Raw genomic sequence first — 17208 nt, forward strand, 5'->3', positions numbered from 1 at the left:
GGACAAATTATTTTGCCTCTATATATTTGCCTATTCTCAACATTTCATGCAAACAGAATTATCTAATATACGGCCTTTTGTGCCTGGCCTCTTTCACTTAGTATGTTTTCAAGATTCATCAATCTTGTAGCATATATCAGTGCTTCATGTCTTTTAATAGCTGGATAATATTTCTTTGCTTACATATAGCACAATTAGTTTACCCATTTATTCACTGATAACATTTGGATTGTTTCTACTTTTTGGCTACTATGAATTATGCTGTTATGAACATTGGTGTGTAACTTTTTGTGTAAACATGTCTTCAATTCTCTGGGTATATAGCTAGAGATTGAATTGGTGGGTAATGTGGTAATTCTCTAAGATTTTAAGGAACTACCAAACTGTTTTCCAAAGCAGTTGCATTGTCTTGCATTCCCACCAGCAATGTAGGAGGATTACAATTACTCCACATCCTTACCAATAATGATTACTGCCTTTTTTTAAAAAAAAAAAAGTCTATGCTATTGAGTGTGAATAGGTGTCTCATAATGATTTTGATTAACATTTCTCTAATAACTAATGATGTTAAGCATCTTCTTATGTGCTTACTGACCATTTGAATATATTCTTTGCAGAAGTGTTTATTCAAATCTTTGCCTACTTGTAATTGTTTTTTAAATTATTCATAAGAATTCTTTATGTATTCTGGGTACAAATCCCTTAACACATATATGATTTGCAGATATTATATAGGCTTTTAACCTTTTTAATGGTGCAGTTTGAAGCACAAAAGTTTTTATTTTGTCAATGTCTAATGTATCTATGTTGTCATTTGTTGCTTGTGGTTTAGGTGTCATATTTAAGAACCTACTGCTTAAGCCAAGGTCATGATGATTTGCTTTTGTGTTTTCTAGTAAAAGATTAGCTTTTACATATAAGTCTATGATTCATTTTGAGTTAAGTTTTGAATATGATGTGAGGTGAGAGGTTCAACTCCATTCTTTTGCATTTGGATACATAGTTTTCTTAACACCATTTGTTGTGAGGACTATGATTTTTCCCATTGAACTGTGTTAAAAACCTTTGTCAATACTCAATTGATCATAAATATGAGAGTTTATTTGTGGGCTATGAATTCTATTCCATTGATTTATATGACTAGCCATATGCAAGTACCATGCTGTCTTAATTACTGTGGTTTTTTGTTAAGATTTGACATTCAGAGGTAAGTTTTCCAATTTGTTTTTCTTTTTCAAGATTATTTTGGCTATTCTCTGTCCCTTGCATTTCCACATTAATTTTAGGATCAGTTTGTCAATTTGTGCACAAAACATGAAAGCCATTTGGAATTTTAATAGGAATTGCTTTGAATTCATAGATTAATTTGGAGATCATTTTAACAAGATTTAATCTTCTTATCCATGAACATGGAATATCTTTTCATTTATTTAGTCCTTCTTTATTTCTTCAGTATTTTGTACTTGAAGGTGTACATGTTGTGTACAGATTGAATATACCTTATCTGAAATTCTTGATACCAGAAGTGTTTCAGATGTGGGATTTTTTTTTTTTTTTTTTGATTTTGGATTATTTTCACATACATAAGGTATCTTTTAGATGGGACTTAAGTCTAAACCCAAAACTTACTTATGTTTTATAAACATTCAATACTCATAGTCTTAAAATAAATTTATCAAACATTTTTAATAATTTTGGGCATGAAACAAAGTTTTGGCTGACTTTGACATGACCTGTCACATGAGGTAGAAGGAGAATTTTCCACTTCTGGCATCATGTTAGCTCTCAAAAGTTTGGGATTTTAGAGCAGCTGGACTTAGGTTTTGGGTTTAGAGTTGCTTAACCTGTACTACATATGATTCAAGGATTGCACTGGTAAACCTACTGAAACTGAATATGGTGATGTAGAACAAGATTTTACAGATATGGACTATTTGATGGTTGAATGGAAATACTTCTGAACTGACTGGAGAAACTTGTATAACTGTGGTCTACTCATTGAAGTTTCTAATAATTAGGACTGTAAATGATATTCATATATTGGATTTGAAAATATCAAAGGAGTATTATCTATTTATTTTATTGATTTGATCAACATATTTATTTTTAATAATTCAGAGCTATTTCCTTTTGATTATTTTTGTTTCCTACATAGAGACTAGAACCACATCATTGAATAGATGCACCTTTTAAATACAAAAATAGGGTAATTTTCTCCCTGGATCTTTGTTGCCTATGTTAGAATCCTCAGCAATAGAGTGAATTCATAATTTTCTTTATAGGGGATTTTAACTGCTGCATGGAATCCACGTTTCTATAATTTCTGGACAGTCCCTAAATATAGATGTTTATGTTAAAGCCTTTTTCTTTTTTTTTTTTTTTAAGACAAGAGTCTTCTTACTCTGCCATCCATGCTGGAGTGCAGTGGTACAATCTCTGCTCAATGCAGCCTCCACCTCTTGGGTTCTGATGCTTCTCATGCCTGAGCTTCCTGAATAGATGAGTTTATAGTTGTGCACTGCACCACCATACATGGTTCATTTTTGTATATTTAGTAGAGACATGGTTTCACCATGTTGACCATACTGGTCTTGATCTTCTGGCCTCATGTGATCCTCCCACCGCAGTCTCTCAAAGTGCTGAAATTACAGGCATGACTCACCAAGCCTGGCCAAAGTCTCTTATTAAACTGTTTTCTTAAATTTATTTCTAGGTATTTGATTAATTTTATTGCTATTTAAATTAATTTTTGTTAATTTCATTTAGAATTTTTCTTTGCTCATGTATAAAAATAAAACAGATTTTTGTATATTAATATTTCATCCTGAAAACTAGCTCAACTCATTTATTTGTTCTAATATATATATTTTTGCAAAATCTTTAGGATTTTCTATATAAAATATCACCTAATCTACATGTAGAAATAGTTTACCTCTTATTTTGCAATTTTGATGACTTTTATTTTTTATTACCATTAATAATATCTCTTGCCTGTTTGCCCTGCAGAGAATGAGTTCTATTCAATATTGAATGAAAATGGTTATAGCGGACATACTTGTCTTGTTCCTGACTTTAATAAGGAAATATTCAGTCTTTCACCATTAAGTATGATGTCAGCTATCAAGTTTTCATAGATGATCTTTGTCAAATTGAGGACGTCCCCTTTATTCCCAGATGGTTATTTTTATCATGAAAACATATTGCATCTTTTTCAAGTGCTTTTACGGCATCTACTAAGATGATGTGACTTTATAGCTTTATTTCATTAATATGTTGCATTACATTGATTGATTCTCATATGTTAAACCCACCTTCCAATGGCACACTAATTCACAGTTGATTTATTGGGTATAATTCTTTTTATATATTGTTGGATTTGGTTTGAGAGCATTTTGTTGAATACTTTCACATCTATATTTATAACTATATTAGTCTGTAGTTTTATTTTATTGTAATGTCTGTGGAATATCAGGGAAATTCTGGCCTTATAGAAGGAAATGAGAGTGTTTCTTCTGTTAGTAGTTTTTGGAAAAAGTTGTGAAGTAGTGGCATTAATTCTTGTTCAGATGTTAAGTAGAATTCAATGGTGAAGCCACTTGGGCTCCTCTCTGTGGGAAGTCTCCTGATTACTAATTTAATCTCTACTCAGATTTCCTAATTCTCTTTAAGTCAGGTTCAGTAGCTTCTATCTTCTATGAAATTGTCCATTTCATCTAGGCTATTTGCTGGCATAAATTTTTTCATACTGTTCTCTTATCCTCTTCTTATTTCTGTAATGACAGTAGTGATAGATAAGCAAAAGCAAATCAAATTGGGAAGATAATTTCTGTTGTTAGTGATTTTTGTTCCTCTCTTTTTTCTAGATTAACTTAGGAAAAGGTTTGTCATTTTCTCTGATCTTTTCAAAGTACCAACTTTCAGGATTATATATTTTTTCTTTTGTTTTTCTATGCCTCGTTTATACCCTGTCTAATCTGCATTATTTCTCTCCTACTATCTGCTTTGGCTTTGATTTTTTCTCATGCTTTTTTTTTTTTTTTTTTGGTTTAGTTTGTTTCTTTTGGAGGGTTGTTTTTATTTACAGTCTTTCTTCTGTTTTAATATAGATGCTTACAGCTATCAGTTTCTCTCTGAGCACTTGTTTTGCTGTATTTTGTATGTGTATATATGCTGTGTTTTCATTTTCACTCATCCAAAAACATTTTCTAATTTATTTTTGATTTCCTCTTTTACCTATTGATTATTTAAAAGTGTGATGTTTAATTTTCAAACAGTTGTGAGTTTCAAAAATTTTCTTCCTATAATGAATTTCTAATATAATTCCATCACGGTAGGAAAATGTATTTTGATTATTTTGATTGTTTAAACCGTATTGAGGCTTGCTTTAGGACATTTCTTATAACCTGGAGAAAGTTCTATGTGCACTTGGGATAAATATGCATTCTTCTGTCTTTGATGGAGTGTTCTATAAATATCTGTTAAGTCCAGTGGTTTCATAGTTTTGTTTAAATCTTTTATTTTCCTGTTAATATTCTGCCTGTTTTTTTTTTTTTTTTTTTAATCTATTACTGCTTGTGAGTATCAAAGTTTTCAACTCTAATTGTCTAACTGCCTATTTGTCTCCTGAATTCTACTAGTTTTTGCTTGGTGTATTTTGGGTTTCAGTTGTTAAAAGTATGTATGTTTACAACTTTTATATCTTCCAGATGGATAGACTCTATCATCATTATGAAATGTCCCTCTCAACGTATAGTAATATTCTTTGTTAAAGTTTCTTTTGTCTAATTTTAGTTAACCACATTAACTCCCTATTTGTGATTGTTTTAGTATATCTTCTTCTGTTATTTTACATTTAACCTATTTGTATATCTGAATACAAGGTATGTCTCTAAACAGTGTAAAGTTGGATCATGGGATTTTTTATTATTGGTTGGTTTTTATCTATTATGTCAATCTATGTCCTTTGATTGAAGTATCTAATCCATTTACATTTATTTTAATTGTTAAGAAAATATATCTGCCATTTTACTATTTGTGACATATATATTGTATCTCTTGTGTTCCTCTATTTCTTCACTACTGCTTTATTTGATGTTGAGTATTTTCTGTATACCATTTTAATTCTTTTGTTTCTTTACCTATATTTCTACATTTTTCAAAAAAAATATTTTCTTAGTGGTAACACTAGGGATTAAAATTAGCAATTTAATCTAAACAATGTGCTTAGATTATGTCAATATAATTTTAATAGTATAAAACTAATTTGCTCCAATATAGCTCCATTTCCTCCTCCTTTTTTGTATTACATCTGTATACACTATAATCTGAATCTTCACGTTTTTATAACTATTATTTTATGCAATTGTTCTTTACGTCAGATGACAGAAGATAAAAATGTTTATACTGTCTACTGTATTTACCTATGTAGTTACCTTTACTGGTGCTCTTTAATACTTTTTTGCATGGACTCGAGCTACCGCCTTCCTGATTCTGCCCCTGCAATTGTAATTTGTTTGCTGTCTATTTTGTCACACTAGACTGATTTATCATCATCAAACATTATTTATCTTAAGTTCTCTTAGAAGAGTGCTGAATAAAAAGCAGCAGAAAACTTTGTGATAAAAGCTGGAAAGAGAAAGGTCTTTCAAAGGTCTTGAAAAGCTGAACTATAGTTTCAGACCAAAGTATCTATTATAGTCCATCCTCAGTACCTCACACCATACCAGATACAGAGTATGTGCTTAATAAATAATTGTGAAATAAATTCACACAAGTTCACATGATGATTAAGATTTAGTGTTGAATTATATGAAGGATCTGAAGTAGAAAAAAAAATTGACAGAAAAATGAAAGGGCCAAGCAAGCTAAGAATAAGTTCTTTAAAAAAATGAGTTTTAACACATAGTCTGTAGAATTTCTTGACTGAAATTCTACAGTCAAGAGTACTCTGAGTCAAATTTCAAAAAATAAAAACATAATTTAAAAAAGAGAGAGAAAGAATTTAAGTAGTTGATTACAGCAAAACATTAGCCAATTCTTTTTAACAAGGCTTAAACTTCTTGAGAAAGTCAGACAAGGGCACACAATTTGCTCACTAATAATCTTACACTTACTAATTCAAAAGTACATAACAGATTTCATGCATCTCTGTAATTTTAAGCAAATAGGACAAGCTCTTTATTTGATGGCTCACTTGATGTAGCCTATGGCACACACAACGCCTTACAACTTTGTTTATAGATACTAACAGTTGGAAATTGAGAGTTGCTCAAGTGGAATTCTACATAACCACCAATTTGGGATTAATTCACTTTATTGTGGCAGCTAAAGTGAGGGCAGCTGAACTTAGCATTTTCCATTTCAATCTGTTTTGTAAATGATTTTAGTTTCACAGCCCAAGCATTTTACTGCAAATCTTCTGAATCAGGTGGCTTGTACTAATCAGGATAATTCATGAAAAGAATATGGATTATTTTTGAATCTGTAATGCAATTTATTTTTAAAATTTATTTTAGAGTTTGGGAAATTTCAAACTTAAGCTTAAGTGGTGGAAAATTAATTTCTTTGGATTTTAGCATCACCTGTTCACTTAAAAAACTTTTTAAAATACTTTCTCTGATGGTACCAAGTAAAGTTTAGGGATATGATGGTAACAAGACAGACACATTACAATCTTTAAAGTTGTAAAGTTATCTCAATATGTAAATAGATAAATAAGAAATTATAATCATCTATTTTATACAATGCATACTAACTAGTAAAAATAAAGAAATAGGGGATAATCTTAACACTGAACATTCCCCAACAAAATCTCCATCCAAATCTAAAATATCTTTTCTCTTACATGTTCATTAAATGTTTTTTTCCCTTCAAGAAATTTTTCTAATTCTAATCTATTTCTACAAACTTTTATCTGAGTAACTGATCAATAGATTCTCTATGTCCTCTTCTGTTGAAACTTTCCCAGCACTTTCTCTTTTTCTACTCAATTTTCTTATGAAAAAAGCTACTGATGTGTGCTGAGCAGGTGCTATTTCTAGGGATACAAAGAAGACAGTGAGACTATCTTTATATTATAGAGTAGAGAAGACAGACAAATAAGAAGTACTATACTAGTATTTCAAAATGCATTAAAAAAAAGTCACATACATCAATTCAACACATGCATGTTATTTTAGAAAAATAAGTACGATTAGTTGAAAGGCCATTATTAAACAACATCTATTAAAATATTTTGTTTAATGAGCACTTTCTATATTTTAGGCACTTGAGTCAATTCATCGAAGCAAGCTTGTCCAACCCACCTTATTTTGTTGTTGTAGTTCTGTTTTGTTTTATTTCTGGCTGTTAGCAGCCTGAAGCCATGGTTTTTAGTTTCTGTCTCTGGCAATAAGCAAGAAGAGGGATGAGGAAAGGGCTTTACTGGCCCAAACAGAAACAGAAACTAAGAACCCACAACTGTGTTCCCTCCCTTGGACACACCTAAATGCATGTTAACAAACCTATGAGGAAGACGCTATACAACCCCATTTTAAAGTGAATAAAGGGAGTCACAGAAATTTAAGTCATTTATAAAATTCATGGAACTACTAAGTGGTGGAGTCAGGATTTAAATTCATGCAGTCTGGCCCTTGTGTTTTTGACTTCTCTATAGTGTATCATTCCAGATTATTCATCCCCAGCTTGTAGGAAACTCCCCATTGCCCTGTGACCTGTAGTGTCTTTCTGTCAGAGAAGAATGCTTCCCAATTCATGGTCAAGATCAACCACGTGACTTGTTTTAGCCAATGAAAAATGAGATGTAACACCTGCTGGTTCATAAAAGACACTAAGAGAAAATACACTTTTCTTCCAGTTTTCTTTTCTGTCAGTCTCAGAATGGCACGTCACAGAAAGTGCCGTTTCTTTAGGTTAGGTTCTGGAATGAGAAAACACATAGAACCCAGTGCCCCAGCCACCCCTCCCCACTGACCTGTAATATGAGTGAAACAGAACTGTTGTTGTAAACCACATTTTTTAATAGAAGAATAATCTAATGAAACTTGACAGATACAACAATAGGTATAGGTACTAAAAAGCAGGAAACTGCATTAACAAACACCCTAAAATATAAGCACTGGCTTCATAGGCAGGTGAAGAGTGCTGAGAAAACTGTCACTAACATCTAGAAAATCACCACTCATGTTTTATAGTGGTCCACTTTGTTTTTATAGTAAAAAAAATGATGGGAAATGAAGTGTTAAAAAATGTTGCTACTGGTTGCACTGATAAGGTCATAAAAAATGACTTCTTTGTAAAAGTAGAAGAGAGAAAATTTTGAAATTATAAGCTACATGGTGTTGAAAAATATGAGTGTTGCTCATATCCAATCAGTGAAAGATGATCTTCAAAAGTGCTTTGAATAACAAGGGTTGATTAAAAAACAAACACACATCCTCCAAGACCAAATAAAGTGTTTGTGAAATCTTTTTAATGAATTAAGATGACTCCAGTAAATCTTTTCAGTTGAATAAAATGTGTCAGAGAAAACAGACTAACGGGACAGCTTTCCACAAACCTGATTAAACTATTACTGGCTGTAAGTTTAGAGAAGGAGAGAAATAGATCTAAAGAACTGTAGCATTTTAGGATACGTTTTACAAAACTCGAGAGACTGAGCCATATCCTTTGTCTCTATCTATCTTACAAACCACTAAATGTGTTTGTTGGTGATTTCCTTCTAATCATCAAGGTTTAACTTAAATGTTACTTTGCCTGGATTAGATACCCTTTTAGGACATCTTGCTCTGAATCTCTGTGCTTATATTTAAAGTAATTTTCACCCTGCATCTGACTATGCCCTTCCTCTAGACTATGAATTACTCAACAGCAAAAAGTAGAATTTTTAGCTTTTTCATGAGACATTTATGTCAAAAGTTCATGATATGTATTTGAGGAATGAATAACTAAGTGAACGAATAGAAACATTCACTGATAGAGCAGACAGAATCATCTAATAAAGTACAGTAACCTCAAATCAGCATTGTATACAGTTTTAAAATTATACATTCTGCCTGAGTCTTATAATCTTCTAAAAAATAAGATCTTTCAAGTTGGAGATTTAACCTGTATGCTCAAATGTATTAAATAAATCTGATTAAAAATATAACCTCTTAGACTTATAGTCTCAAAAAACTCTAAAGGAATTTTTATTTGCTATTTCTCATAGAAAGCAAAATTGTTATTCCTAAACAAAAGTCAATTAATCACAGACATTAAATTTTGTTTAAAATGTAAAGTACCAATCAGATTTTAAAATACATTTCCTAAATATTAATCTAAAAATGCTCAGACATATTTCTATGTTTAGGTTCTCATTATTTTAGAAGCACACACGATATAATACTTTTCTGAACATGTCACGTTGGTTCAATGCATTCTTAAATTTTGTTTATAAGTACATCCTAAAAAACACAGGCGAATTATTTGGAAGGAATAACAAATAACAAATTATGTGTGGAGGAATAATACATGCAAATTATTTGAAATTACATACCTGTCGACACCAGAGTTTACGAAATATTTGCAGATAAGCCAACACCATAAGACACAGTGGTGCCATGTATGTCACCAGAAAAAAACAGATGTGGTACATCTTGGGATAAATTTCACCTGGGATGAAAGTCAAAACAACAAAATCTTACATTACAATTGATGGACTTTTAAAAAGAATACATGTCAATGCTTTTCTTCAAAGTACATATTTACCTTTTATATGATTTCATTGTCTTAGTATATATGCAAATGAGAAAAAAAATTCGTAATATTTAACAACTTACCTTTACTCAGTATATGTGTATATTCTGAGGAAAGGTATATCCACCTACACTGAGTATACCAAATGTGAAGTCTTAATTTCACTTAATGTACTCAGAGAAATAACAATTAGCTATTTGTTAATTTCTGCTATCAAAAGTGTTCAGTTATTAAAAGGCCTTTTATTTGACTTGATTATATCTGGCTTATTAACAAAATTAATTTGGATTGTTGTAAACTTTCATATACAAAATGGACATGACTCAATGAAAACCTAATAACTAATGCTTTCATTAAAATGGAAAGAAAATATAAACAATTGATTCTTCCTCATTAGAATGTAAGTTCCCTGAGAAATGGGAGACTGCTCCCAGTTGTATCTCCAAATACAAATGTGAAAAAAATTTTGAAAACTAAATACAATAGAAATTTGACAATGATTGTTTTTGTGCAACATATACAAAATTCTTCTTTATGCATAGTATGTCTGTGGTGTGTGCTTTTATTAAAAATACATAATGTACTTTTAATAAAATGAGAATTTTAAGGTTTTATAACATTAAACATAACATTAGTCTCTGAAGTCAATTGTACCATTCTTATGCCTTTGTATCCTCCTACTTATGAGTGAGAACATATGTTGTTTGGTTTTCCATCCCTGAATTATGGATGGATTCCAAATCCATCCAGGTTGCTGGGAATGCCATTATTTTTTTCCTTTTCATGGCTGAGTAGTATTCCATGGTATATACATACCACGTTTTCTTTATTCACTCATTGATTTACAGGCATTTGGGCTGGTTCCATATTTTTGCATTTGTGAGTTATGCTGCTGTAAACATGCGTGTGCAAGTATCTTTTTAGTATAATGACTTATTTTCCTCTGGGTAGATGCCTGGTAGTGAGATTGCTGGATCAAATGGTAGATCTATTTTTAATTCTTTAAGGAATCTCCACACTGTTTTCCATATTTGTTGTAGCAGCTTACATTCTCACCAGCAGTGTAAAAGTGTTCCCTTTCCACCACACCCATACCAACATCTATTATTTTTTGGTTTTTTTATTATGGCCATTCTTGTAAGACTATGGTGGTATTGGCTGGGCACGGTGGCTCACACCTGTAATCCCAGCACTTTGAGAGGCTGAGGCAGGAGAATCCCTTGAACCTGGGAGGCAGAGGCTGCAGAGAGCTGAGATCGCACCACTGCACTCCAGCCCAGGCAAGAGTGCAAGATTTTGTTTCAAAACAGAAAAAAAATAATAATAAGATGGTATTGCATTGTGGTTTTGATTTGCCCTTCCCTGATTATTAGCAATATTGAACATTTTTTCATGTTTGTTGGCCATTTGTGTATCTTCCTTTGAGAATTGTCTATTCATGTTTTTAGCCAACTTTTTGTTGGGATTGTTTGCATTTTTCTTCCTGATTTGTTTGAGTTTCCTGTAGATTTTAGAAGATATTTTTGTACTAGTATTGGAATATATCACAATGGTCTATCTACTTTTACTGCAATGTAAAAGAGGAAACAATATATCCTGCATAGATTCCATAGATGTTAAATGTAATAACTCATTATAATTCTAAGTGAATGCTAACACAACAGAGTCTGTTTTGTTTGTCTTCTAAAAATTATATACGTTGACTTTTTCTATTGGCAAGGGGATTGGTCCCATACTGTTATTGAGGAATAATGCCATTACCTCTATGCATTTTATTCTTTTCATTACTTCAGAATGGGGATGTAGAAGCATGAAAGCTTGGTTATGTGATCAAGTTTGTGATAAGGGCAGTTTATAGTCAGGATTAATCAATAATAAGTAAAGTGTCTGTCATAATAGATAATATTTATTGAGCAATCATGCATTTGATTCTTGCTATATTTGAACATATTTAGGAGTTTAATATCCCTCACAATCTTATTTCCATAGCCTTGTCTTTCAGATGCAGTTGAGTTTGAGTCTAATGTTCTCCGTATTCATCCTGTTTTTTTTTTTTTTTTTTTTTTTTTTTTTTTTGTGAGACGGAGTCTCACTCTGTCTCCTAGGCTGGAGTGCAATGGTGCCATCTCAGCTCACTGCAACTTCGGTCTCCTGGGGTTTAAGCGATTATCCTGCCTCAGCCACCTGAGTAGCTGGGATTACAGGTGCATCCTACCACATCCATCTAATTTTTGTATTTTTCATAGAGTCGGGGTTTCACCATGTTAGTCAAGCTGGTCTCGAACTCCTAACCTCATGATCTACCCACCTCAGGCTTCCAAAGTGCTTGGAATACAGGTGTGAGCCACCAGTATTCATCCTTCTAAACCCATATTCTCTTGGTTTAGAAGTCTTTCTGCCCTGCAATCTTCAGCAGGCACAGCAGCTGGGACTACAGGTGCATACCACCATGCCCGGCTAAATTTGGGATTTTTAGTTCCTAGGTCTAAGAGACCAATTTGAAGTGTCATTTTTAGCTTCTCTCTGGCCCAGGTAGCATTCACCTACCTCATCAGTTTCTAACTTTCTTTCAAGTTGATCCTGTAAAACAGGCCAGTTACATAAAAAGCAATAAAATTCAAGAATTCTGACTGGAGGAATAACAAACAGTCTTTCCCTTTGAAGTGCCACAGCCCATACAGCATTTGGTGGGCCAATTTCAAAGGAATCTGAAAGTGACCTCAGCACTTTCAGGCAACTAACAGGCTTTAAACTTTTATTTGTTTTGAAGAAGTATCACATGAGCTTTCCGCATTAAAAAATCTACATAACTTTGAAACTTATGTACGAGTGAAGCCCTGATGTCTGCATAGAGGAAACTAGATTTGATAGTCAACTTTTTTTCAACCGCAACTATGGTCAGCATCACTGTGATAACAGGCGTTTTGAATAGATGGTAGCAAACGCTCCTTATGTGTTTGGTATATTTATGAATAATTAGAAAAACATGTAATTGACTGCTAAATGTATATTATGATAATGAACACTGATATGGAAAAAAGTTGATCAAGCAAAATTATCCTTCCAGGGTATGATAGATTGTTTTAATAAGGAGATTATAATAGATAATTGGGGAAACATGATAGTCTTAAATTCCTCATTTCATACTTAGAGTCTAAGCTGATTAAAAACCCAGAAATGCCACTGAAATTTTAAGTTATGTGTGATGAAAATCTCTTTGAAGTCTTTCTGCACTTGATAAGCAATGTCTTCAATGTGTTTAAAACATTTGTATATGACCTAGAAAATAGCTACACAAAATTTGTTTCACAAAAGCATTGCTTTAATATAAAAAACAGTATTTTAAATGTTGATAACCGTTAAAAATTACTGTTTTTACTCAACTGATGAATAGGCACAATCTAAATAAATATTTTATATATATGAAACTAACTAATAAAGAACAAACGTGGATCTTTAGTCTTTGAAATCAGAGATTAAAGAGTCATATCACATATTTGACAGGCAAAACTTAATTTCTCTCAAATGAGTTAGGGTCCATTATTCAACCAGCATGTTATCTTAATTATCTAAAACTACAAACATTCCTCTTTCATAGTACACTTGTCAGGAATTGAATGAACAAGTAAATTAAATATAATTTCCCAATATTCAATTTGGACTGTCTTTTTAAAGTTTAGGGGTTCATTAAGTTTACCTGAATCTTTAATATATTTTACTATTTCCTCTCTAATAAATGTTTAATAAATGTTCCCACTAATACACATATATACATATTTATATGCTTTCAAACCTTAAATAGGTCAGATGCCATAATTACTATGACTAAAAAAGGGTCTCCAATTTTTTTAGCCCACCAAAGAACAATTTGTCATTAAGATTCAAAAAAAGAGATATTACCAATCTCCAGTGACCAGAACAATGTTTGACTAACAGTACATAGTACATACTAATTAAACACTGGATGAATGAATAGTGAAGCAATTATAACTTTGAGGGTATAAAACGAGTTTTTGGTTTGCATGTATGTATGTATTTTTGAGACGGAATCTCGCTCTGTCACCCAGGCTGGAGTGCAGCGACGTGATCTCTGCTCAATACAACCTCTGTCTCCCGGGTTCAAGCAATTCTCCTGTCTCCCTTTCCCAAGTAGCAGGGACTACAGGCACATACCACCACACCTGGCTACTTTTTGTATTTTCAGTAGAGACAAGGTTTCACCATGTTGGTCAGACTGGTCTCGAACTCCTGATCTCAGGTGATCTGCCTGCCTAGTCCTCCCAAAGTGCTGTGATTACAGGTGTAAGCCACCCCACCTAGCCAAGAGTTTCTTTCTATAGGATCTTTTCTGTAGAACTATGAATTTACAAACCAAGTAATAAAGAAATTGTGGGTTAATTCTGGAACAATTTAAAAACTGTACAAGTATGAAACGATATGACTGAGGCAAACAGTGAACATACAAATGTGTATTTTAAAAATTATTAAAATAAGTATTAAGATTCTTTATAGTTCTTGAGTGTTGTGCGTGTCTGCCAGAAATCAAGGCTTATGGTCCTTTTATGAAGAAGTAATAGGCAATAATGAATATAATTAGTTTTAGAAATCATTTATCCATACACAATTACATATTTATGGTAAATTTTTTAGTTAGATAGAGTTCTCAGTTATTTTGCACCATATGTAAAATAGCATTTACAGAACTTTTCCAAAGGTTATTTGATAGATATGTATCAACTGACCAAATTGTTTTCTGAATTTTTTTCCACTGTAATATTGTTTGTAGGATATTTATGATATTACTCTCTATTTTATAACTACATTTTTGATTTAACTTAGAATAAAGATAAGAAACATAGATCATGTCTGAAATAATACAAGATATTTTACAATAGTTTTTAAAATTAGGCTAAATGACAGTTGGCCTTTAAAAATGTTTGAATTTAGAGAGCTGACACTGTAAAATATACTTTCCTATGGTGTTTTTAAGTTGTGAAAATCATGTATATGCCAAGGTTTAACGTTATAATTTGAACATGGACTTATAAATAGTTTACATGAACAATCATTTTACATGCTATGTAAAAATCATCATAACAAACGTCTACTAAAAAAGACAATGTGCTTTGAATTATTTTATGTTTTTCTTAAAAACATGAGGTTATTAGCAATTTCATTCAATATTTGAAAAATTAATTGTATAGCTTTTATTAAGTTGGATTTTGTGGATCATCAATTCAATCCAATACTTAATTTTAGCCTTTATACACATTTAATTATGGGCTATTATAAAATCATCTTCAAATAATTTTCTTAAATGACTTCTGAAGGCCAGTTTTAGATTTTTATATATTCAACAATTGTTTTCTTTTTTAATAAAAATGTCCTTGCTAGAGTTAGGTAATAAAATACAAGCGTAGAAATGAGTTTTATGTATTTATATTTATCACTCAGAGGTAATTTAAAAATCATACTTCTATTTACTTAATCATAATAACTGAACAGGATTCCATGGCATTGCAATCTTTTTGTTAATGGAGGTAACCATTACTTGATTATTCAGAGCAACATTAAAACAGAAAAGTTTATAAAAGCAGAAACTAATTGCCAGAATACTTTAGAAAAAATACTGGAAAAATATTTGTATGTTTATCTAATTGCAATCTCTATAACTTAAAGAATTCCAACTTAAGAGTTGGAAGCTTTAGATTTAAATGTACATATTTGCTTCATAATCTTGAAAAAATAATATTATCTCTCTAGGACTAAATTTATTATTGAATTTAAAACAAGATTCTGAGAAAGACCTTTTTAGGCTTTCTAAATATAAGTCAATGTAAAAGAATTGTGTAAGAGACATGTCACAGTCAGTCCCCAACCCATCTTCTTTCCAAACTCAATTATTTAGACTACCTGCCAGAAACTACAAGTTTTGACTCACTTTCTATCTTCTTCGTAATGTAGTACCCATGATGTGGGTTTTCTTGCTTTCTGGACATCTTTTTCCCTCTTCCAGTCTGGAGAATTCCTGCTTATCTTTAAAGTTTTGCTAAAATGTTAGCAGCTCCTCTGTAAGCTTTTGTTCACATGGACAAAGTTTAGTTTGTTCTCTCATTTCTGTTCTCAGCACTTTGTATATAACTATGTAAAAATTCTGATTACCCTATAAAAATTTGTTTGTTGGCCTTTGAGCCTTACTATATAGAGTGTGCTCCCTTAAGCAGAGTCTGTTTCTCTCTAGGTGGGCACAATGCCTGACATATACTAAGTTATACATTTAATAAATATTCCTACCATTTTGGAAATTTCCATTTATTTTGTTTTTGTTGGCACTATTAATTGGGAAAAACTGAATGTGATCCAGAGGAAAGAAAAGCAAAAAAAAAAAAAAAAAAAAAAAAAAAAAGCAATGTTAAAAAGGAAAAGTAAATCCTAATAAAAGAGAGAGATTTGATATTTGGGGCAATAGATAAAACAAATTGTAAAATATTAGTTATTATAGGTCTTACGACAGTGTATAAAATAATCCCAGCCTCTCTTAAATATTATCTTGCTGTAGTATGCCTAATTCATCAGTGATTGACTTTTTCCTTTTGGTGTTCTAGTACAAACACCAAGGTAGGAAGTAATAGAAATTCAAATATTATAATATTTAAGAATATTACCCATAATTAATCCCCGGTGTGCACTGCTTGTTTTGATACATCTTTCTAATAAACAAATTATTTTCTAATGTAAAAATTCCCTAAATATGAGCCATTTTAGTATACTTACACAGAAGAGGTCAGATTGTTTTTTTCAGATTTCATGTGATATATTGAAATTAGTGCATGCTATGCTAAAATGCAGGGTTATTTTACTTTCTGTCATTCTTTCCTCTGCCCAGACTTGTGCTAACATCAGGTATTGATAGAAGTGTTCTCACTGTCACACAAAAACCTTAGACTGATTCTAAGAATTTTGAACCAAAGAAACATAAAGCCTTTAAACCTGATTATATAAATTTCACATCATACACGTTAGATGAGGAATCAGATTGATTCATAGTTACTATAATTCTTTTCTTTTTTTGAGATGAGTCTTGCTCTGTAGCCCAAGCTGGAGTGCAGTAGCAGTGTGATCTCAGCTCACTGCAACCTCTGCCTCCCTGGTCCCGATTCAAGCAATTCTCCTGCCTTAGCCTCCAGAGTAGCTGGGATTACAGGCAGGTGCCACCATGCCCAGCTAATTTTTGTATTTTTAGTAGAGATGGGGTTTCACCATGTTGGCCAGGCTGCTCTTGAACTCCTGATCTTGTGATCCACCTGCCTCAGGCTCCCAAGGTGCAGGGATTATAGATATGAGCCACCATGCCTGGCCCCCGTAATTCTTAAATTGGATAATAATTATCCTAGTAACAAAACTCACCAATTGAATGTATTATGAATAGAGAATAGTCAAATTTGAATAGTCAAATTTGGATAATTTGACTTA

General features: G+C 32.0%; 1 protein-coding gene across 1 annotated transcript in view; it reads right to left on the reverse strand.

Annotated features, from left to right (window-relative positions):
* HCRTR2 (hypocretin receptor 2) overlaps positions 1-17208 on the reverse strand; it is a 222441-nt gene that overhangs the window by 12834 nt on the left and 192399 nt on the right. The window contains exon 5 of the mRNA XM_064360422.1: positions 9536-9651. Within this exon, the coding sequence (XP_064216492.1) occupies positions 9536-9651 (116 nt within the window). The remainder of the gene's footprint in view (positions 1-9535; positions 9652-17208) is intronic.

This window comes from Aotus nancymaae, unplaced genomic scaffold (assembly GCF_030222135.1).
Source record: "Aotus nancymaae isolate 86718 unplaced genomic scaffold, 86718_ANA_hifiasm-v0.15.2.pri h1tg000040l, whole genome shotgun sequence".
Classification (NCBI taxonomy): Eukaryota; Metazoa; Chordata; class Mammalia; order Primates; family Aotidae; genus Aotus; species Aotus nancymaae.